General features: G+C 31.8%; 1 protein-coding gene and 1 long non-coding RNA gene across 3 annotated transcripts; both read left to right on the forward strand.

Moving 5' to 3' along the window:
• Positions 1-828: 828 nt before the first annotated feature.
• On the forward strand, positions 829-13,716 carry LOC139489289 (uncharacterized). 2 transcript variants are annotated; one of them, XM_071275563.1, is made up of 9 exons: positions 829-1,018; positions 1,943-2,056; positions 4,136-4,258; positions 4,820-4,861; positions 5,933-6,052; positions 8,432-8,534; positions 9,531-9,926; positions 10,780-11,172; positions 12,197-13,716. In XM_071275563.1, the coding sequence occupies exons 1-9, from the start codon at positions 961-963 to the stop codon at positions 12,558-12,560; spliced, it is 1,713 nt and encodes a 570-aa protein (XP_071131664.1). In that variant the 5' UTR covers positions 829-960; the 3' UTR covers positions 12,561-13,716. The 2 variants fall into 2 exon arrangements, with proteins under 2 accessions (XP_071131664.1, XP_071131663.1); XM_071275562.1 differs by having other exon boundaries at positions 907-1,018; positions 1,928-2,056.
• Positions 13,717-17,808: 4,092 nt separating this feature from the next.
• LOC139490482 (uncharacterized) lies at positions 17,809-21,842 on the forward strand. The gene is made up of 4 exons (XR_011656350.1): positions 17,809-17,921; positions 19,199-19,330; positions 20,287-20,409; positions 21,737-21,842. It is a non-coding gene; the product is annotated as an uncharacterized lncRNA (long non-coding RNA).
• The last annotated feature ends 3,646 nt before the right edge of the window (positions 21,843-25,488 follow it).

Below are 25,488 nucleotides of genomic sequence, written 5' to 3' on the forward strand. Positions count from 1 at the left end.
CTGATGAGTCTTATGTAGACGAAACGCGCGTCTGGCGTACTAAATTATATTCCTGGTACCTTTGATAACAATTCAGTACCTCTATTTGATCATGTTGATGTTGACGAAATAACAATAACACACCAATAAACTATTTCCAGATTCATTTATATAATTTAAACACATTTTATCGTATACTTCTACTTGACATTTTTTAACGACCATATAAAGCAATGAGGAAGTATGGAAAACAATATTAGTCACTTCGGTGTTGACATGAATATCAATAATGTGGTAATTTTTTGTAAAATTCCTGTCTACAAAAGTTTTAATTTTTCAAAAAAACTAATGATTTTCTTATCCCAGGCATAGATTACCTTAGCACATTTTTTTGAATTTTGGATCCTCAATGCTCTTCAACTTTGTACTTGTTTGGCTTTATAAATATTTTGATATGAGCGTCACTCATGGGTCTTATGCAGACGAAACGCGCGTCTGGCGTACTAAATTATAATCCTGGTACCTTTGATAACTATTTAGGTCTGAAATCAAAATAAAGAAAATCAGGAATCTGCTTTGATTTTCTCAAATGAACTTTTATGACCTATGAAATCTTATATTAAAAGATACATAGGTGTTATGGGGCAAACTATTTTACCTGGTATCGTATGGTTTTTATTCTTAAGAGATCAAATTCAAAAATTATTAATGTCTCAATGAAGTAGAACGTTATTTTTCTATTTATTCATTAAAAAAAAACTGTCGAAGTAGGGTATTGTTTCCCTTGTGAAAATGCGTTTAACTCTTGTTTACATGATAACTATTCAGATCAATGTTTCCTTCCGCGTGACATCAAGTACTTTATGAATGTTTTAGTACCTACGCTTTCCTATGATATACATTTTTTAGTTGCATTTTAGCAATACGATATATGTACTATTATAGTTATGTATTCATTTTCCTAGGTCTATCATCAGGAATATGAACAGTCTTCCTATTTTTGTTCTTTTCCATTTGTTAACTGGAATTCATGGAAAAGGTGAGTGAATACACTATAAAATCGTTTCATGTTTAATACGTACATGACTGCACTGAAATCATAATTGTCCTAGAAATTAAAACGGCAACAGGAAAAACATTTATCGTTGAAAAACATAAAATACTACGATATACCAAAAGCAATTGAACATAATAAGTAAAGAAGTCAAATACAAATTTGATATATGAAAACAATCACAATCTCGAGCTAAAAATGGTACTTCGGGCCAGGAAAAAGTCACTTTAAAAAAACATGTATAAAGGGAAACACTTTTCAAACTAGAAAAAACATAAAGTAAATGTTTAGTAAGTACATAAAAAAAAATCTTGGTATGTATAGAAAAAGAGAGGCGAGAGATACCAGACGGACATTCAAACTCAATAGTCGAAAATAAACAGACAACGCCATGACTACAAAAGAAAAAGGCAAACAAACACACAATAGTACACAAAACAAAATGAACAACTTAAGACTTAGCAACACGAAAAACTGTGGGTGATATCAGCTCCTGAAGGGTGAGCAGATCCTGATTCTTATGTGGCTCCCATCGTATTGCTTATGTTAGTTAAAATTTGTAAGCAATTTTAATGAATATTTTCTATCGAGTTTTCCTGAAATAAATCTCTACCGCAATGCTTTAAGATGAGATATCAATACTAATTCTGTTTTGTACCTATACTAAGACAAATATACAAGACCTAGTTGTATTCATTTTGCTTTATCTTCTGATTATATTTTTACAATTAAACAGGTAAATCTGTGTTCTATAGATTTGAATAACTTTATATGAGTTAAAGTAATTAACAAATTAATATGTTATGAAATCTTAGAAAAACAAACTGTTCAGGAATAGCTTTTATCTATCATTTATATGTTGACTCTTAGGAATAATTTCGAATCATAATTCAGAATTAAACAAAACAGAAAATTGGCCTTGCAAAGAATTCAACGAAACGGACACCTTGTTTTCGTGCTTTTACAGAAACTACCACCAAGATAGAGAATGTATAGAAATTGTACAGATGACAATTTATAGCGGTATGTATATTTATATAGTTTTCTATTATAAAAACAATTTACATTAAAAAAAAAAAGCAGTACTAAAATATTAAAAACATGTTAATATTGTTAATTTTAAGTATAAATAAACTAAAACAAAGACAAATAACAGCGTAAACAATCATTGTGTAGGTAGTATGATTTCATACTGCACAAACTAGGATGTGGTTGAATATATTCACGTTGCATAAACTCCATATTTTGTCCCTCTCGATCATATGTCATATATTACATTAGCTTAAATCTAAGTACATTTATACTTAGTGCTCCTACTTTTGCTCCTAAATTTAAACATATTTCAATAGAACTTTATGCCATATCAACATTGTACTTGTCATATTTTTGAATTCATCAGTCTTTTTCTTAAATGCACCATGCGTTACTTACTCGATAAGATTCTCAATTGGTTTTCGATAATATTTCGATCGCTTAAGAAAATAATGTTTTAAGCGCATTAATTATCTTGAATAATTTCAACATTACTGGACGAATTGAGGACAAATCAGTGGTTAATTGTAACTTAGGGTACCGTATTAGTGGCATCGAATGTTGAACCTGACGTCTTCAAATGATACAATAGTTAATAAAATCAACTAATGGAAATGATAAGAATGAAAATAGATATAGAAAGATGTGGTGTGAGTGCCAATGAGACAACTCTCCATACAAATAACAATTTAAAAAGTAAACCATTATAGGTTAAAGTACGGCCTTCAACACGGAGCCTTGGCTCACACCGAACAACAAGCTATAAAGGGCCCCAAAATTACTAGTGTAAAACCATTCAAACGGGAAAACCAACGGTCTAATCTATATAAACAAAACGAGAAACGAGAAACACGTATATATTACATAAACAAACGACAACTACTGTACATCAGATTCCTGACTTATGACAGGTGCAAACATTTGCAGCGGGATTAAACGTTTTAATGGATCCAAACCTTCTCCCTTTTTCTGAAACAATAGCATAACATCACAACAAAGAAAAACATACGATAAAATATCAATTGGCAGACTTAACTCAATCAAAAAATGGTCAATTTATGGAAATGATCACGAACACTGATTAAGAACAAAAAAATCGTTGATTTAACGAGACATTATTAAGAATCTAGGATTCATTTTGTTAAAGAAAAGTTAATCGTATATGGGTTTTGTTACTCTTTTTGTGTTAGTTTCGTTCACTCGGCTTTAATTTTTTGGATTTGAGCATTTGAGGTAAATCATGGGTTAAGAATTCGGACGTGAAAAATGTTCTTCACTATTTCAAGGTACCATACTTCATTCAATTATATTTTATTCAACAAGGGCAAGTTATGAAATAGTACATGGGTGTCCACAGTTTTTCTCAAAGGTAGTTTGCAGTTCGTTTAATCTGACCTCTACTCAACTTTGACTAAGTGGTTTTAGTTGTTTTGATCACATGAGCTTATCATATTTAGACATTGTCGGAATTTGTTTCTCTATTGATTTTCCCAGACATGTTTAAAGAAATTAGAAGGAAAGGAAATCCTATATTATATTTTTGATATTGAATTTGGACTGAAGTTTTTTTATGAAGTATACTGGTATGATAATTTTTTATTCGTTTTCGTGTGTTTAAACACTGGACATCCTCTTTTTAATGACGTCCCGTGTATTAAGTGTGTCACGCTCATTGCATAGCAAATATCAACTTTAAAGGTTGTCTCAATTCAAGCCGTGTTATATAGAACTTATATTTTACATTTTTATAGGGGCAGTCACATTGACTCCCACATTGCGTCCAATCAATCAGTTGAACACTAAACAATGTATAATTTTAATTTAAGTGTTATTTGTGATCGTAAATACATAAAAGCTTTTCGGACGTACTAGATTTACAAATGCTATTTTTATTTGGAATCATTTGATTTGTGGTATGACCATTACAGTTATAACTGATAATCTAATCTCTTAAACCAAAAGTACACATCAAAACTGGGAAAAAACGTTTGAAAAGTGACATTTCAGCTGTTAATTTAGATTTATTTATTACTTTTTTTTGTTAATTCATATGAATTTGTCATTATCCAGTCATGAATGAAAATTTCACTGATGAATGGTTTGTGAAACAGTCAAAGATTTTATGTACAAACGGTGATGGAAACAACAGGTGTAGTGAAGAAGATTGCAGACAAGTATTGTTGTCTGCCGTAGGTACGTTAAAATTGTGATGTGAGAAAATCTAGTTGAATATAGTCCAACATGTTTCACACTCAATGGAAGAAAAGTCATGTGTTTTAGCACTAATATGTCAATTGTTGTTCTGTAAGTACTCACTGATACTAAAACGCAAATCTATCAAAAGTTGATAAAGATTGCATTAGTCTGCTAATAGACAAGAAACGATTGTATTATAAACTGGTGTGTGATATAATAACGATGACCTCGTTTTTTTAACCTTTATAGCGCATTATATAACAAAGATGACAATAACACGTATTACATGTTTCATCCTTTTTGTTTATTCTAAAAGGAGAAACATTTCACAGCACTATCGTAGGAAACAGAAAGAGGACAAGGGTAGCAACTGGCAGACCCTCTTTGGCAAGACTTTTCAAATTCAAAATAAAAAAGTACTTAATTAACGTCATGTTGTCTTTTATATTCGTGTTCGTTTAGATCTTTGGAGAAGAATAAACACCAACATGACATTTGTAACTACGCAATTTTAATGTTTTATGTTTTAAAACGATTTGCTAACTTTTTTTATTACAGGAAGTGTCAGCGATCGACATAATATGACAGCAAAGGAAAAAGGTAAAAAAAATGACAAAAGGAGATAAAGTTCCAATTAAGAAAACAAGTCATAATGAAGGAAAAATTGGGTGAAGACTTTTTAACTGAATGATACTTTAATGCATTTATAATTCATATTTACACAACAGTTTAGGTTTGTGGTTGAGTTGATCACAGTTCTCACAAACATATTGTTTCCCGTTCTTTATTTTCTTGTTAAGGGTCGGGACCCTGAATTGAAGTGAATTTTTGTAATGTTGTCTGGTATAGTTATGTTTACAAAGTATTAAATTATCTAAAAAATCAAAGTATAAATTAGTTAAATTTCTCTTTTGAATTGGTTTACATTTAGTTATTCCAGTGCCTCTAAATAGTATTCCTTGTTGAAGACAGTACGGTGACATGTAATATGTGACATACATAGATATAGGAATTTGTGGTTTGAGTGCCAATTAGACAAATCTCCATCAAAGTCAAATTTGTAAAGCCTTTCAAACAGGAAAATCAATGGTCTAATCTATATTAAAAACGAGAAACGAGAAACACTAATGAACCCTATCAACAAGCGACAAGCACTAAAAATCAGATTCCTCATTAAAGACAGTTACGAAAAAATGCAGCGGGTGCTAATGTTATATTAGGCGCCAACCACCCTTACCCGAAACAACAGTGTTACATCACAACATAGAAAAAAACCTCAATAGTTTTTGATTGAAGAGAAGTTAAATAACTTCTAAACTAGCAGGGACTGCAGTACGTAAACTATTCCCCTTGTTTACAAATATTTTGTTGAAATGTTCCTGATGAAGTTAAATCCAGAACAGCGCTTTAGTGTTATTCTCATTTTGTAACAAACAATCAAATATTTTTCATCTTTACATGTGTAAAATGCACCGGCTATAACAGGGGATTGATTAACATTGCAAAAGAATATCATGATAGGAATACACTTATTCTGTAAGGTACAAATACTCTTATAGTCCCGTTATATGTTTCTATTGTTTGAATCAATGGTCCGTTCGGGTACCATATTTATACAACAACATCAACTTATCATGATTACGCAATGATTCTTTATTATTTTTTTTGTAGATTCACATAACTGCGATTATAATAAAGGCAGCGTTATAGACGATGTAGAAACAAGTACGAGTTGGAAAGTAAATGGAAGACAGAAAGACAAAAAAGACAAAAGGAAAAAGGGAAAAGAAAGTAATAGAATATATTGAGTACATATAGATAAAGGAGTTAACTTTATACGAATAAAAGGTAGACGCCAATAAAATATTAATCAAAAACCTTAATACATTCGGTATGAAGTAAATACACGGTCAACAAAAAAATCTACCATGCAAAGTTTTAAATCGCACAAAGGCAAGTTAAGTTGTGCATACTGCAAAATATTTACTATTGTTTAAACAAAATTCTTTGTTTTATTTTAATCTTCAATATACAAAAACAAAACCAACACAAGACAACAATGTAATGAGATTTCTGAGCTTCGTTATATCAATAGATAGAGGGTTATTGTCAATTGGTGTACAGCGTGTTACATACTCTACGGATGTAAACGTAGATACCGAATTTATAAGCTGTTATAATCCTAATCGGGCAATTTGCAGAGAAATTTGGGACAAAGATGTAACCTGAAAGCCTATTTCTAATTATTTATAAAGGATTTGAAAATGTTTTTATGAAATGTAGGATACTAACTACCTTTGAAAGAACCCTTCTTGTATTCAAATATAAAATAGAATTTGTCAAGAGGCATCAAAGCTAGAATGAAACATTGATACAGCACAGAATTAATTTTTGTATCGGAATTATCACGTAACTCAGAAAAAAATTGTTCCTGAGGGGGTAACGAAAGCGACGCCCAATACATGGGTTCGACGCACCAGAGGCTATTGGATTTTTTTATATGTTTTATTAGTAGTACTTATTGTCTTTGTTGTTGGAATGTACAAGTACCCGTCATCGTCCATTCTGTGATTGTGTATCATTAATATTCGTGGGATACCAATTTTCGTGGATTTCGTGGTTACATGGGAACCACGAATTTAAATGTTCAACGTAGTAAGAAATTTCTATTGGCTTCCGTGCAGACTTTGGAAAAACCACGACATTGAATATCCACGAAAATACATTTTTTTCCTCAAACCAAGAAAATTGGTATCCACGAAAAGATATGAATCCACATTCAACTGATTTTTATAGTTTGATCTTATTTTATACTTTTATGCAACTTTCCCATCTAAGGAGGGGGGTTCTGATCCCGCTAACATGTTTTTCTCCGCCACATGTTTATACTACTCCCAAGACAGCTGCCTGTAATTACGTGACTGAATGTTTTTTCTTTTTGTTTTTCGTTTATTGTTTTGCATAGTTTGTTTTTATTTGTGCTGTTTCACTATTGTCCCATGTTAGGGTAATGTTTAAGCGCCAAGAAACTAGTTTAACCTTGTCACAAGGCTGTAATTCAGTGGTTGTCGTTTGTTGCTGTGTTACATATTTGTATTTCTTTCATTATTTGGTACATAAATTATGCCGTTAGTTCTCTCGTTTTAACGGTTTAAAATTTGTCCTTTAGTGGCCTTTTGTAGCTGACTATACGGTATGGCTTTGATCATTGTTGAAAGTCGTACGATCACCTATAACTATCAATTGCTTGGTCATTTGGTTTGTTGTTGAGATTTGTTTCATTACCAATCATACCACATCATATTCCGTATATACTAGTATGTAAACCGAGGATAAAGACATATGGCGGAAATACAGTCCAGTTTGGTCGATTTTCCTACCGGAAAGCAAGGTCCTAATTCAAATTTCATGCGTCCAAAACGCTTTTTCCTGCATCAAAACGCTCAAAGCAAAATCTTTGAAAGCCAAATTTTATAAAAACCGAAACAATCTACCGAATAAAATAGCCAAATCAATTTCAGCCAACTTTGCTTAAGTGAGTTGAAACCTAAGTTTCTTTATGATTTCAAAAATTATAAACGGACAATTTTAGACAGCATTTTTCTATAAATCATGTCAGTATCGATGTACTGATTACGTAACCTCGGGGACCGGTACTCCAAAACAACATGTTTTATAAATTTCATGCGTTCGAAGCGCTTGTCTGGATTTATCTTCATCGGGACAAATTAAAGCAAAATATTTGAAAGCCTGGATTTTATAAGAGCCGAACCAATTGAAGATCTGACAGAACAATAATTACCTAATAATAGAATTAACGGTACCAATTTTCTTGCACCAGATGCGCATTTCGACAATACATGTCTCTTCAGTGATGCTCGTGGCCAACTATTTGAAATCCAAAGCTTATATAAAAGATGAAGAGCTATAATTCAAAAGGTCCAAAAAGTATAGCCAAATCCGTGAAAGGAATAAATTAGTCACAATTATCTAAGGCCAATTTTGCCTGAGGGAGTTGAAACCTTGGTTCATTATAATTTCAAAATCTATAAACGGACAATTTTGGAGAGGATTAAATATGAAAATGTTCAATATTTTTTTTGGCAAAATATATAAATTACATACATACATACATATACCAATTTTGTTAATGGTGTCGATCTTTTTCAGAATTATTCAAACTTGGAGCGATAGTTGGTATCTCAGTTGGAATAACAGGCACAATCATTTTGTTTTTTGTTATACTCATGACTTTTTTCATATGCAGAAGAAGGTAAATTGATTTTCGTTTGTTTAAGAAATAATTGATGCAAACTATACTTTATTGTAGTTTAAATAGGTAGGCATTCAATTCGTGATTATTTTTGCCCGAGCGGTAGTGATGGCTAAAATAACACGAATTCAATGCCTACCCATGTTAAAACTACAATAGAGTATAGCTTGCATCAATTATTTCAATTCTGATTAGGACGATTAAGGTAATTTCTATATTTGATGTGTATAAGTGCAGAGCGTTTGTGTAATCTCTTCCATAAACCTCCCTTATTTTGTTTGTAAACAAGCAGACAACTGGCAATGTGATTTTTCAGGAGGAGAAATTTGGACAGCCAGCATAAACGGTTGTCGTATCTAGGTCAAATATGTCAATTTCGAATTGCAACACATCACAGTCATAATAAATAATTCAGTAACAACATGTTCATCATTTGAGAGTTTGGAAGCGTTTTAAGTTAATGAAATATATCAAATGCATGCCAATTTGTTAAAATTCATTATTCAGCAGAAGCCAATATACGCATGTGCAAACAAATTTTATTGGATATTAGAATTCATCATATTAGAAATGGCGTTAAATTATCAGTCTTTGCTCTGCAGTACTTTGTAGACTATAGTGCATGTTTGTCTATTCTTTGCTTTAATAATTGTGCTATGATCTGGTAGACTCTCTTCCATTTTTAATGTTGAAAAGGTATCGTATGTCTCTTCTTTAATTTTTTTTTTCAAATCGAGACCTCGTGTATTTTTTTTCTGACTCGGTATTGGACATTTTAAGAAAAAATAACTTTCCCTTTGAGGTCGGTTTTTGGTATTTAACCTTTTTTCAATTAATTGTTCCTTCGTCAATTATGCCTATGTAAATTTTGAAAATAAGGTTTACCAGTAAACACCATTCGTATGCATTTGTAGTAAGATACTGGTCAACATTTTAATAGTTAATATATTTTTAGATCTTTATTTTATTTTCATTTATAACATTAATGTTAAACAGATCAAAGAAAAAGAAGAGAAAGCAACATACAATTCAAATGTCTATTGATCAAAGACTTGCAATCGAAAAGTATGAAAGTGGTTCATTCAGTACAAACAGGGGAGGATTCAATGTTCTTTCTGCTAACATACCTTTAGTTGCTGATGAGGCACACGGCGAGTACTTTGTTCCCGATCCCTCCATTACGAAATACGATAAAGACTTCAGCAACCGAAAATTACCAGAAATTAAAAAATGCAGTGGTGCAGATGGTGACGATGATGTTTACTACGAAATTGATGAAGATAAAATGAAATCATCTACAGATATGGAGGGAGTTTACCAGAATGAAATCAAAGAAGTCACGGATAAAGGGTCTAATGATAGTGACGAGACAGGATATGAAATCCCATTAGGGTATGACATTATACATTTTCTCATTTTAATTGTTTTACGTTTGATTATGTCTGCATCTCTAACAACTTGCTGTGATGCAGGTTTTCTAATATTGATAAATATATCTTGTTCGTAAGCTCGTCGAATTTTTATAGAATTACATATTTTCCCCCTGCTTGAAACAATTAGTTGTATGTTCAACAAATGGAAATAGAAAGTTGGGCTTTTATCATGACAATTTGATTAAATTCAGGTTTTTCGGTCGGATTATGCTTTTATACTTTTTTTTTAATTTACAGAGCGAGATAGAATCCGGGCAATGGCTGATAAATATAAATTTGAAAAAGATAAAAAAAAAAAAAAAAAAAAGTATAATAATATAATTCACTAATTTCTATATAAAAAATGTTGTTGTTTGTAAAACTTTGTTAGTAAATGAATGTGTTATCATTTCTAACGAAGTATTCATTGTAATACGATCTGTTTATTGTTTTTGTTTTTTTAAATAACGGCCGCGACTAAACATCGAATTAAAAGAAACGGCAATTTAGAAAATATCACCTTTATAAATTATAAATATCATTTGATATTTTACATGTTTAATTATGTATTGGTTTCGTGTAGTGATATCAATCTTTTGGAATTAATTGACTTGCAAATGTTTTGGAAATACCAGAATTAAAAAAAATTGAGTTTAATTTTGAAAGTTCCACACATATTACGTCATACATTATATCGACTTTAAGGTTTAAAATAAGGTTTAACAACATTATGATTGCAGTATTCTATTCGTATACGTTCGATACCTGTCAAAATGGTAAAAAAAATATTCTAAACTGTTTACGTATTCCTTTATTACATGTATGTTTTACAGATCAATGACAAAGAAAAGGGAACAGCTGACAAAACAACAGTCTATCGACCAAAGAAGTGATATTGCAAGTCTTGAAAACAATCCTTTCAGTACAAATAATAAAGCAAACACTATTCTGTTTGCGAACGAATCTTTAAATACTGACGAGGCACAAGGCGACTACTTTGTTTTAGATCCTGCCATTACGAAATATAACAAAGACTTGAGCAGCCTAGTCTTACCAGAGACCAAAATGTTCAGTGTTGAACACGGTGACGAGAGAGTTTATAATGAAATTGATGATGATGAAATCGAACCCCCGAGAGATATTGAGGGCGTTCACCAGAAGAAAATAGAAGAAGCTATGGATAAATGGTCTTACAATGGTGACCAGAACACATATGAAACCCCCGTGTAAGGCAATATTTATTTTTCTTGTTTAAATTGTTTTACGATTTGTTTTGTCTGTGTCTTTTACCACTTTAAATGCTTTGGGGTTTGATCATTTTAGAAGGCCCGACGTCTATCTATGGTCGCTCATATCTTGGGAATTTCTCTAATGATGCATAACCGTCTCATAGCAATCATATCACATAACCTCATTTCATACTCGTTTTCGTTGGACGGCAAATATTCTACAACGTGTATTTGATATAAACATAATAATCAATTTAGCGGATTATATATTTTTTTCATTATCGGTTTTTTGTTTTCATACAAACACAAAAACAACGTCGGGTGAATCTTTATGATCCGGTAATAAGTCTTGGTCAAATATTTTTACGTCGGCTCATGTTTTATTTCATGTTTAAAGCTGTTTTATATAATCTATAAAAATATATATATATATTAGCTGATTTATTGAGTCACAGGAAAGCCTGATAATTTCTAGTTTGCGATATAAATACTAGAACGAGTGGAGAAAAGTTTATCGAAATTTATTAACTGACAATTCGAAAAAGTCGTTGTAAATAAAACTTTGATATTACTGAATGTTTTTCCATTTCCAACAGAGAATATAAGATAAAGAGAACATTGAAACAATAGTCCTTTCATGTCTCTCATCGTTTTACCATTTACTTTTTTTTTCTTTAAAAAAAATGATGCCAACAAGTTATCGTCAATTTGAAATAAAAAGCCATTTATAAAAAAATCAACTTTTATCATTGATATTATTGGATTGCTTGTATCCTGTGGTGTTAAAAAAACATGGATATACGAGAATTAAAAAAAAAGAATTTAGCCGTTAAATTATAAAGGTTGAAATAAAGTTTCCGTTACACTTTATGCCGATCGACGGTAAGATTTTAGATAAGATTTCACCCAATTTCTTCAGAAACATTCGTATGCGTTCGTAGTAAGATACCTTTCCAAATAATATAAATAAATGTTAAACCTTTTTTTCTTGCATTCCTAAATATTATATACATTTTTACAGATCAAAGAAAAATAAGAGAGAACAACTAAAAAGACCACACTCTGTTGACCAAGGAACTGAGATTTCACATCTTAAAAATTGTCCATCCAGTACAAACAAGGGAGACAACGCTATTATTTCTGAGAACGAATCTTTAAATACTGACGAGGCGGAAGGCGAGTACTTTGTTCTTGATCCCTCCGTTACGAAATATAATAAAGACCTGAGCAGCCTGGTCTTACCAATTGTAAAAAAGTTCAGTGTTTCAAATGGTGACGTGAGCGTTTACACTGAAATTGATGAAGATAAAATCGAATCCTCACCAGATAAAAATAAAGATCACGAGAAGCAAATAGGAGAAAATGGGGATAGTTATTTGCCATAGTGATCAGACCAACAATATAATCCAATTAGGTTTTGACAAAACATCTTCCCATGCAACATCAGAAGCTGTCGATGAAATTTCTAAAAAATAAAAATACTGACACAAATGTATATGAGTGTTGATATATATAATGTAAAATTGATACCTTTATTGTATGTCTATATTAAGTCTAAGATACCTTAATATTGTTTGCTATAATGCCAATCAAGGACCATTAACATTAGATTTTATTAAAGAAGTAGAAAATACTGCTGAAAAATCCAATATATTTGACAGAATCATAATGATTTTTATCATTGTTAGACAAAAAAGAATACAAATATTTCCCTTTTCTTTATTTAAGACTTGATGGTAAAACTTACTAAATCTTTATTACAAAAATAGATATCTTTAAAATATTCAAGGCAGAAATAAAATATATAGTTGAGGTCAATAATGCAATTAAAAGAAAAAACAGTAAATTGATTATAAAAACCCTAAACTACATAAATGATCCTAGATAATAATAAATATCACTGAGTTCACATGACCCAAGTATTAAGTCACATTACTTGATCATGTCAGGTGACAATAATGTTCTTTAACATCTAACACATGTTAAAAAAAATAATAATATATTATTCAATATTGTATAATACACACTTTTTTGTCTTCTTCTTTTATTTTTTATTTAATTTTATTTTTAGACAACTTTGTGTTGTACACTCTGATGTTGTGTATAATCATGTTTACCTGAGGAGTTTAGACATATGTTCTTAGTCTAAAATACCACAGTGTTCAAATAAGTTAAAACTTCGATTATGATTCAAAACATCACGGAAATTATGGTCAACTTACCTTTAAAATTAGACAAAATGTCTAAGTATTATGAATTAAATTTATCCAAATCACAAGTTGATGATGGTAAATATGATGCACATTTATCTAATATTTAAAACAACTATCGGATGGAAGTGAAAATTCTCCCGTAAACATGAAATCATTTTAAAATATTGTAATATTATAATGTAACATCAATTTACTTTTATTAGATATTCTCCCTGGATACCTAATAACTAATATATCAGGGATACTTAGTGCAATGCTGTACACTAAGTTAATTGTTAACAGCAATTATTATAGAGTGCAATAAAATATATTATCCACGTAACAAAAACTAAATCTTTATTGCTATTTTTTGTGTGACAATCTATTAACTACTGAATTAATTTACACATTATACAAGGACAAAATTACACCGTTTACATATAGTGTAAAATAACTAAAACCAAACAGAATTAGCCTTATACGTCTAACACATATCGTTTAATGATGTATATACTAAAATGATGAAAAGATAACGTAATACATTCATTGCATGTCATTTAGAAATGTAGTTGCTCTTCCTAATATGTTTTACATTTTCTTATCTCAATAAAAGAAGTTTAGACAATGTCGCTTTGGAAAACTATGTATCATTGGGTTGCAAGATTTTTTTTATTATTTGCATTTTCTTATTGATCCGATTAGCAGTGAAACCGTAGATATTAGATCGTTGTGTTATTTTATACACGGAAGCGTATACCGAAAAACAGTTTCAAGAAATGAATATTCAAACATAATTGGGTACGTCTTATCATAAGAAAATATCGAACTTTATCTATTTACAAGCTATGCACGGACGATAATATCTTTTTGGAATAAGTGCCACATGAACCTGAGTCGCAATTCGGTACGTTTGAAATAAGAAAACCTCCGTAGCCAAATGGTCTGCAGCTATATCCTGATGCCCCAATAACGAACTGAGGGCTTTTGATTAATACATTGGTTTATTTGCAAGAAATAAATCAGGGCCAACACGAAAAACAGCATATAAAGTATTTAACCTATTAAAATCAGAAGAGAAAATAGAAAAAAGATGACTTCAAACTGATTTATTTATATATTTCGTTGGTTGTCTTCTTAATTTTGTTTGTTTGTCTTTTTTATTCAACGAACTTGAAAATGATCTCCCAGCAATTATCTAAATCATGCCTAGTACTCAGATACTAAAAATAGTTATTTCTATCAACAATATCAAACTATCTGATAACAAGAATGGGTCCCGAGTAAACGAATGCCCCACTCGCACTATCATTGTCTATGTTCAGTGGACCGTGAAATTGGGGGTAAACCCTCTTATTTGGCATTATAATTAGAAAGATCATATCATTGGGAACATGTATACTAAGTTTGAAGTCGATTGGACTTCAACTTCATCAAAAACTATCTTGACCAAAAACTCTAACCTGAAGCGGGACAGACGGACGAACCAACGGACGGACAAACGAACGAACGGACGGACGGACGAACGGACGAACGGACGCACAGACCAGAAAACATAATGCCCCTCTACTATCGTAGGTGGGGCACAACAAAAAATTAATAGCAATTACAATGACAACGCGGAAGTAAAAAATTACGAGTAGTGGTTCCTTGTGAGATCATTCAAGCAAGATGAATAATATGAAACCAGGTTCAACCCACCACTTTTATTCCCCTTTAAAAGTGTCCTGTACCAAGTCAGGAAGATGGTCATTGTTATAATATTGTTCGTTTCTCTTTGTGTTGCATTTTAACGTTGAGTCGTTTGTGTTTTCTCTTATTTTTGAGATATTGAGATAAGACGTGGCACGGTACTTGTCTATCCCAAATTCATGTATTTGGTTTTCATGTTACATTTGTTATTCTCGTGGTGTTTTGTCTGATGATTGGTCTGTTTCTGTGTGTGTTGCGTTTCGGTGTTGTGTCGTTGTTCTCCTCTTATATTTAATGCGTTTCGCTTGGTTTTGGTTTGTTACCCCGATTTTGTTTTTTGTCCATGGATTTATGAGTTTTGAACAGCGGTATACTACTGTTGCCTTTATGAATTGCATATTTTTTTACTGATCCCATATCACCCATATCAGTCGTCTTTTTGTTCTACCTTAACTGGTTTTTAGGTTGCCACAGTTTACTTTAACACATGATATCGATTTCAGTAACACGGTATTTGGGTAATATCAATCATGGTCGAGACCATGGCCAAGATGTTGGAATACAGGGGCGGATCCAGCCATTTAAAAAAAGGGGGGGTTCCAACTATATGCTCCCATTCAAATTCATTGATCGGCAATAAAAAAAAAAGGGGGGTTCCAACCCCCGGACCCCACCCCCTGGATCCGCCATTGGAATACTTGATTGTTTAGGAGTGTCAAAACTTAACGTGGACATTTCCTGGTAGAGTTAGTTGAAATCTTTGTTTTATGCCATCAAATGATTCATAATATATAACAGTTTTACTTATGTATTATTAAATTCTGACACTGAAGAATCATTACCTCATGAGCAAATAATGCTATATGGAATTGAAAGTCTTCAGCGGGCCATGATGGTGATATTACTGTGTAAAGTGAATTGTAACTACAGTGTTTTACAATATAGTTTAATCACATAAGAAAGATGTATCCTGCTTAACAATTTTATTTCTATTAGATTTAGCAGTGGAGACAGATATCATATACCATTTAAAAGTTTGCTCCAATTGCATATAACCATTCTCAACGGTTGTGTTTTTCCCATAATAAACAATAAACCATCAGTATAATTGCGATCAAAACATAACAGCTAATGTTTATCAAATATATATTTCGAAAAGAATATAAACCTGTACATCAATAAATCAGAAGGCGACGATCCAACAAGAAATACAATATCAACTAACATATTACATATAACTCAAATTGGCAAGTTCAACATTTGGAAACGTGTTGTCCAACAGTTGGTCTTTAATATTTTATTTTCTGATTTATAAGGTTATATAGGTTATATAGGTTAGTATAATACACAATTCAGTTTACAAAACCATAAATCTTTTATTCATAATATTAATTAGAATGGCTGTTGAGTTATTATATTAATAAATCGCTAAATTGGAGTAATTATGATTATCAATGTAGTCACTTTTACTTCTAAAATATCAACAATCAGAGACTTTTAATTTTGCCAATATCTATGTTTGATGCGTTTTTAAGTATAGTAAAATAAATGCATTAATAATAACATTAACGGTACCAATTTTCCTGCACCACAAGCGTATTTCGACAATACATGTCTCTTTAGTGATGCTCGTGGACAAAATATTTGAAATCCAAAGCTTATATAAAAGATGAAGAGCTATAGTTCAAAAGGTCCAAGAGGTAGAGCCAAATCCGTGAAAGGAATCAGAGCTTTGCATGAGGGGGATACATTCCTTAATTTATAATAGTTTCTAACATTTTGTAACAGCCAATTTTAATAACACAAAAAAAAATCCATATTTTCATGCCAGTACCGAAGTATTAAGTCTAAAATGGGAAAAAAGAACTTTTTTAGAAAACTTAGGATTGGATCGGGGTATAGTGTGCCTTACTCTTGAATTATTAAGTGGTATTTTTCAAACCAATAGGATTCACCACAATATATAGTTTTATACATAAAGTATAGTAAATATAATTACACCTTATGTAAGAATCCTGGATTTTGATTGGTTGATAGCTAGTGTATTTTTCACCAATTTACTGTTTTCAAATGAATATCGTTCATTTTTAACGCCGCCGGGGTATTTGTCTAAAGGATTTGCCTTTTTTACCCTCTCTGCCGTGGTATTTGCCAAAAATACTCTATCCGACTGGACGCTTGTAACGTCACGATCATCAATGCGTTTTTGAACATTAACATTCGGTGTAATTAAACAGATATAGCATGTTCTTGAGGGGTATTTGCGAAAAATACCAGTCTTGAGAATGCATTTCCCTCGCCTAACGGCTCGTGAAATTTAATATTCTCTCGACTGGCATTTTTCGCAAATACCCCTCCTTAACATGATATATCTGTTTATAATGAGATTACTGCAAGTGACTGTGCATGATATGAGTAAACAAATATGTGGTTAATATGGCATAAGACAGAAACAAAACGATACATTGCAACTCTCATATTTGTGTTTAAGTTCTGGTGATCTATACAAAATAACATGTTTTCAACGAAGAAGACAAATATTGATCTGTCATGAAAAAATCATTTTTTTTTAGTGTTGTTGAAATGAGTTACACTATAATCCCCAGAATAACTTTTTTTAATAAATGTTAACTTCCCCATTATTACAAGTACTTCATGATTGTTTAAATTCCTATGAATTGAGATTTGCGGAAATGTGAAAAGCACAGAGTGCAAACTCTATTCGAATATCAATATGTTTTATGTTATAACAATCAATATGTTTTATGTTATAACAGATAGCTATTCTCTAAGCTTCATCTTCTGAAATGGACAGTCTTTACTTGATTGTCATTTTCTGCATATTTACTGAATGTCATGGAAAGGGTGAGTGAATAACTATTATAGATTGTTTTAAATCATTATAAGAGGGGCGAAAGATACCAGAGGGACAGTCAAACTCGTAGATAGAAAATAAACTGACAACGTCATGGCTAAAAATTAAAAAGACAAACAGACAAATAATAGTACACAAGACATAAAATAGAAAACTAAAGACTAAGCAACACGAACCCTACCAAAAAAAAGGGGGTGATCTCAGGAGTTTCGGAAAGGTAAGCAGATCCTGCTCCACATTTGACACCAGTCATGTTGCTCATGTTATTACAAGCCCCGTAAATAGTCTAATTCGGAAGGTCACATTCATGTGTCTGACTGTTGACAAAAACACATTGTTTAAGTACATACTGTGGCAGTGGTGAAAAAATTCACACAGACAAACATAAATCACTACAAGATCTCAAAAGCAAATAAAAAAACAGAAAAGTGATTACTTCTTGTACGAAAAATCTCGGCGCCAAAAACACTTAAAGTCGTGTGACCACAACATGTATTTTGATATCTGAGTTACATTTTTCTATAGACAATAAGTAAACAATATTTTCACTATTTTTCAAACATTGAAAAACCCTAACTTTTTAATCGATAAATAGTTTTCAACTATTGGACCTCGATGAAACTATTTGAACCTAGACGTCATTATGTTTCGCGGAAGTGCGAATAAAGCTACAGAATTGGAGAATGTTGAGATTACCACGGGAGTAGCGACGTCGTACTTGTAGTAAATCAATTTCGCCTGGGTTTTTTTTTATCAACTCTATTATCTTGTTTTAAAAATCAAAATCACAAAAAAACTGAACTACGAGGACCTTCAAAAAGTCCCTAGCCAAATGGCAAAATCGAAAGCGCAAACTCACCAAACGAATGGATAACAACTGACATATTCCCGACTTGGTACAGGCATTTTCTTATGTATGTTTATGATATTTTTTACAAAATAAAATATAAAGTACAGTTCTTAAAGATTGTTTTGAATAACATAAAATATGTCTTATCAATGTAAATTATATTTTACTAATACTAAGCAGTTTACACTTATTTTTAGTTTTACTAATTAATTTATTTTTCCTTAGTAGAAACAGTATTTTTGTTGTTTTTCTTTGTTTAATAAAATGTGCTTTACCAGAACAAAAATGTAAACATTTCATGTGGATCTATGGAATGTTAAGCGGGAATTTTTCCGGAATAAATTCATATATGGTTCAAAATGAAATATTCATGAAGTACCTGTTTGGAATAATTTCAGATTTTAATTTTAAAATCAGCCGAAGGAGCCTACGAGGGAAGTGTTAATTGTAATAGACACAATAGCAGTGAGGGGATGTTTTCATGCTTTTATGAAAAATACCACAAAGAAAAACGTTGCATGAAAATAATAAAGAAATTTATGCAAAGTGGTAAGCATTTTACTGTTAGCTGTTTATAATAATGACCATTTATATTTGAACTGGCAGTATAACGTTGAAAATGTGCATACAAGTGGAATGATACAAAAATAATTTAAAAGAGATATGTAATTCAGGGTCTGCCAAATGTTCCGCCAAGATTCGTTCAAAACATAAGCGATTTATTTATCTACTAATTTCCGTAAGTTAGAAGAAACAGACACATAATAGAAAAGCAAACTAGGTACAGATTGATCCAAGCGTTAATGTGATGGAAATGATGTAATTGTTCCGCTTGCTATTACATAGCATACTGGTTTTTCTTGCTGAATCTGTATACACTAACTTAAAAAAAGTTAGGGTAAACCTCGAGAGGTTGACACATAATACATTTGTTTCACTTACATGTTTTTAAGATTACTGTACTTTATCCTTTTGACAATGCCAGGCAAATAACGAAATTGTCAAAACTACAAGCAATAGTACTCTAAAACCAGCATGTAAATCTAAACTCAAATGTTCCGAAAATATAAGAAAGTCTTTCTTTATCCATTTATTCGGATGATTGATTAATCGTTTTCATTTCATGGTCATGTAAAATCTTTAGTGTATTTTTCGGCTAAAGTGTAACCCCCAACAATAAATCAGTTGAAATCGTCGCAATGTAAAAACAAATGGATAGTAAGTATCCCTACTGGTTAATAGATTTAATAATGATCGGTGTGATTATTCTATTATCTGACGATAAAAAATCTAAATGCTGAAGTCCCCCATTAAAATTATAGTATACACCAACTGTAGTATAAAAATAAAGACCGTAATTTGTTCCACTGTTTATTCATATGACAGATCATTTTAAACATTAGTGACTTAGACAGGTTTTTGAAAAAAAAACCTAGACAGAAAACAAAATTTTTAATTAGTAATGTTAATGTATTTATCATTTCATATGATTCTATAATATCCAGCCTTGCATAGCAGTCCAACTAATGAATGTTTAGCGGGGCGTTCCAAGTTTCGATGTAAAAAATGTTATAACAATGAAAACAGTATAAAAAAAACCTGTAAAGAATTTTTGTCTTTTTGCATAGGTAAGTGAACATTAAAGCATTCGCCTCATCTTATTCTATATTGATATGATCAACTATATTCAAAGTATGCTCCAAAGATACATCCCTCGACTTGGAAGAAAAAAGAGTAATATCTGTACAAAAATATGACTGTTGTTTTATTAACATCAAATTCCATGCTCCGTTTTAAAATTTTAGCCAATTTGAAATGAAGTTTACTTTTAATTAATACCGGCGTCACATATCAGCGTATAGCTCCGACGTACGCCGGGCGTGTTTAAAATTCATGTACGCTGCCAATACGCTAGTAATTTTGGATGCATTCAACCTGTCAATCATATCTGTAACGTGTGCACAACGAGTTTTTAGCGTGTATTGGGCGTACGAGAAACGTATGGTTGCGTATGTCTGGCGTTTGTCTAACGTAGACGCTTCGAAAAGTTTCTTGAACGTATTTGAGACGCGTCCCGTCGTATCTTGGACGTTATATTATGATGTGATTTTTACAAACACACCTGCATACGTTTTAACTAAAATCGAACGATCTCGAAGCGTATACACCGTGCCCTAACGTGTCTCAAACTTATCTGTAGCGCGTTAAACGCGCTTGGATCGTATGTATAACGTGCGTGTAGCGTACATGAATACGCTAGACGCACGCTTGAGCTGGATGAAACTTTTTATGCTGGGTTCACCAAGCGTATAACTTTGTATTTCAGCGTACTTCAAACTTATGCAACGCGCGTTTAACGATTGCTTATCGTTTCTCTAGCGTGCAACTAACGTAACCGACTTTGTCAATTTTCTCTGTACGTTTGGTGCACGCAGGTCTATACGACAATAGGTAGCGCCGGCATAACACATGTCCTACGTTTCTACAAGTAAACATTTTACCGAACACATTTGTACCAATTTATACCGTATCGAAAATTCAGACAGGCATTCGTGAACATCAGCCAATCATGTTTTTTTTTTTATATTACATCATGTTGAATAGAAGACACTGATCTTGACAATGCAACCGATGTCGTTACTTTAAGATTTCATGCAAAGTTAATTTGTTACCTTAACTAGTCTCAAACAAGTCGGCTCCCGAGATTTTGAATATGATAAACAAATGTTGCCTTCGTTTCAGTTTTTGATTTGGTACGTATTTTAAACTAAAGTGTACCTATCATATTCATCTTTTAATTTATAAATGAAATAAACAGGATTTTAAAATTAAGTTTTTAATTCTAGCAACTTAAATTGTTTTACAAATTCGGGGGCCATATAATGGTTCTCATCATACATCCTATGATTTGCTTTTTTACTTTTATTTATGATTTGTTATTAATTTTTGTTGCAGAAAGTTTGCGCAAACAAAGATCAGAGTTTAGTGGCAAAAGTGTTGAAGGAGTAACAACTAATTCAAGAAATAACACTCTGAATAGAAACACAGATAAGAGGAAGGGTAAGACTTTTAGCTAATAGCCACTTTATTTGAAAATTGGCGGATAGTTGTCTCATTGGTTTTTATACCCCATCTCCCTACTACTTTGATACAAGTCTTGGTATGTCGACTATGAAAGATCAAAGCGATATCTTATTACTTCAAAAGTAGTTAAGCTTTAGTTTTGAATTGCACATTGTCGTAGCTTTTATCAACTGTTTGATGGGTACTTTGTGTCTTGCTTGTGCTTATATGTATAACCTATCGTGAGTGAATCATTTGTCAGGTGATTTATACAAAAATAATATTATTGAACTGTTTCACAATTTTCCAAGGTTAATGGTTGAGTTGAGTGCATGATTTTTTTTTAATTACGTAACTTTCTAAAGATATGCATAGACACTGAAAAAAGATCAATTTCAATAACCATGTTAATGGTACCAAATGTATTGCACCATAAATGAGTTTCAACAAATTACTTCAACTGTCCTTTGATAGAATGGCCTTACTCGAAGTTAAACTTATACTAACTTGACCAACAGGACAGAGAATCTGCTTACCCTTCTTCCGGCGTTTATTCTGGACTTATGATTTTGATTGTCACTCTGGTATCTTTTGCCTTTCCTTTCAACCCTGAAAGTAACCGCTATACTTCATTTTAATTAGAAAATGGTATACTCAGTAACATATAACAACAAAACAATCTTTGTATTGCGCAAGGTCTATTTTGGAGAATTCATATTAAAACCCAGAAATATAAAGTGCGACTATTTCAAAACAAAAGGATACTAATGTAATATATTATCAAAACGAATTCTCTTCAACTTCACATAGATGAAAGAATAGTTCTTAGTGTGCTTATTTATTTCATAGATACTCTTGTCATGTAGAATGGAATACCATATTTTAGTAAACTGATAAAAGTTATATCTTACCACCACGATAATTCCCTATTTGTCAAATAAAATTCTGTCTAAGGTTTCATCAACGATAATTTTATCCGTGTATTAATTTGTTTTAAACCAATGCATAACTATTCCACTCATTGCAAAATGAACTTTCATTGCAAACATTGTTCAAATGGGTATTGAACCAACTTAGAAATATGAACTCTATAAGATCCTTCTCATTATGAAAAGGATAGTATCAGTTAGTAAAAAAAGAAGTCGTTATAAATTTACCGTTATGTTTCCGTTGATATTTCTTTTTCCGAGATGCAGAACGACTGTTTGAAAAATAATGTCCTGAATTTTGAATTTTGGCTGCATTAAACAAACTAAGAGACAATTTATCACCTTTATTTATGTAAGCATTGTTTATATATCTATTAAAGTGTATGCAGTGCTATCTTTATAATTTTGGTCACGAAATATTTATTCACACAGCTATACATAAAGGACAACACATTGTCTCGTTGCCAGGCCAATCTTTTAATGTGATCATTTATTTCAAAGCAAACAGAAATGTTCTCAAGTATACAAAAAAAACCATACAATAAACAAAATAAAACTTTACAAACTAAAACGATCAGTAAAAAAATAGTTTAAACCAGATACATTTCTTTTACTGGTGTATTATCTAATTTTTAGAAAATTTTGCTATTTTAAGCATTTGACAAATGTTTAACTCTAAGCCTTTCTTTTAAAATCGAACTAAATTATATCGTTTTCCTTAGGTTAAATATATGCAAACATCAAATTGAATGTGGAGAAAAGAAAGATATGGGATATCCATCTATGACGCAAAATTAGTACGTGCACAGCAAAACACACACAACGTGCATTAATCACTGTTCTATATTTCAAAATCACAGAGAGCCTTCAACATAAAGCTAAAACCGCTCACAATATTGCGAGTATGAGAGGGTTCCCTAAAGCTGTTCGAGCGGAAGTTAATTAATGGTTTCTGTTATAGTCGATGTGTTTTCTTCGTTTCGGGTTTATTACACGAATTTCTTTCAATTGACTCGATTTATGATAATTAAACAGCGGTATAATATTGTCAGCTTCTATCTTTTTGCAGAGATATTCAACGTTGGAGCGATAGTTGGTATTTCAGTTGGAACAACAGGCACAATCATAATGATTCTAATCATACTGACTTTTATTTATGTATACAGACAAAGGTAGTTTTTTTTACTTCACATTTCAAAATACAACTGAAAAATCATTTTAACAAAAATATCGAACACCAATAATCTCGGGGAGAAAGAAAGGGATGTTTAATTATCAACATTTTTAAACCTCAAAATATCAAAAACAAAAACAAAAACAAAAACAAACCAAAGAGACCTAAAGAATGAGCATCACCAATTCCACCCATAAGGAAAGGGTATCTCAGATATTTCGGAAAGATGAGCAGATTATGTTCATCATGGTGCATTCGTTGACTTGCTCGTGTTAGTGCAAAATTTGATGATAGGTTTAATAAGATAGATAACATTCGAGGAGAAACAGGATTGTAATAACGACAATGATATGTATACGTCACCATCTTTGACACATATATTCCATAATGGTCAAGCAACTCTTTATAGCGTCTGTAATGTTTTTGAAACTCATTCACGAATTTTGTTTCTGATGAAAGTAAAAACAAGTCGACAAAAAGAGGGGCACAATTGGTTCCCATGGGTTGTACTCAAGCTCTGAAAGGAAAACTTCTTAAATTTTAATTTTGCATAGCTGAATGACAGTTGATATTGTAAAATATGAATTAGGAGTCACATTATGAAGCGCAATGTCCACTAAGCAAAGCGAATGGTTTCAAAAAGTCTGAAAATTGTTTTGAAAGACTCATACTTGTGACATATATAGCTGGGTCTTCAAAATGTTCGACTAAACATCTTTCTTAAGTACTGACTACTATTCTTTCTACAGTTAAAGATGGGCTTCAAAAATATTGTGATTAGATATATTCTACCAGTGGTGTTAACCAGATGTGGATTCTCAAAAATTCCAAAGATCTTCTGCTTAACCTTCGATTGCAATCTTTGCAATTTTGCAGCAACATAAAAGCTTTTGATTTTTCTACGCTATATACTACTATTCCCCATGATCAGTTGAAAGATTGACTTCTCCATCTCATAAAACAGAGCTTTTTCTGTAAAAAGGGGAATGTAGATACAAATTTCTTGTTTTGGGTTACAATAATTCATATTTTGTGAAGAATCTCACTGAATCTTCCAGAAAGTATACTGAAGATGATATTATCAAAATGCTGGACTTTTTGATCGACAATATATTTGTTGATTTTGGGGGATTTATATTTCAACAGACAGTCGGTATTCCAACGGTTACTAATTGTGCACCCCTGCTGGCCGATTTGTTTTTGTACTCGTATGAAATAGAATTTATTCAGAACCTTCTAAAAGACAAAAAGAAAAAGCACCTTGCGAAATTCTTTAATTTTACTTTCCGATATATTGATGATGTTCTATCATTGAATAACCCATATTTCAGCCAATACTTACATCTCATTTATCCCAGTGAACTTGCAATTAAGGATACTACTGATACTAGAAGGACTGCTTCATACCTTGATCTTTTCCTCAAAAAATATTGACGCAGATTGACGACTTCACACGAAAATCTATGATAAACGGGACGATTTCAACTTCCCAATTATCAATTTCACATTTCTCAGCAGTAACATAACCTCTGCCCCTTCGT

Source organism: Mytilus edulis, chromosome 9 (assembly GCF_963676685.1).
Source record: "Mytilus edulis chromosome 9, xbMytEdul2.2, whole genome shotgun sequence".
Lineage (NCBI taxonomy): Eukaryota > Metazoa > Mollusca > Bivalvia > Mytilida > Mytilidae > Mytilus > Mytilus edulis.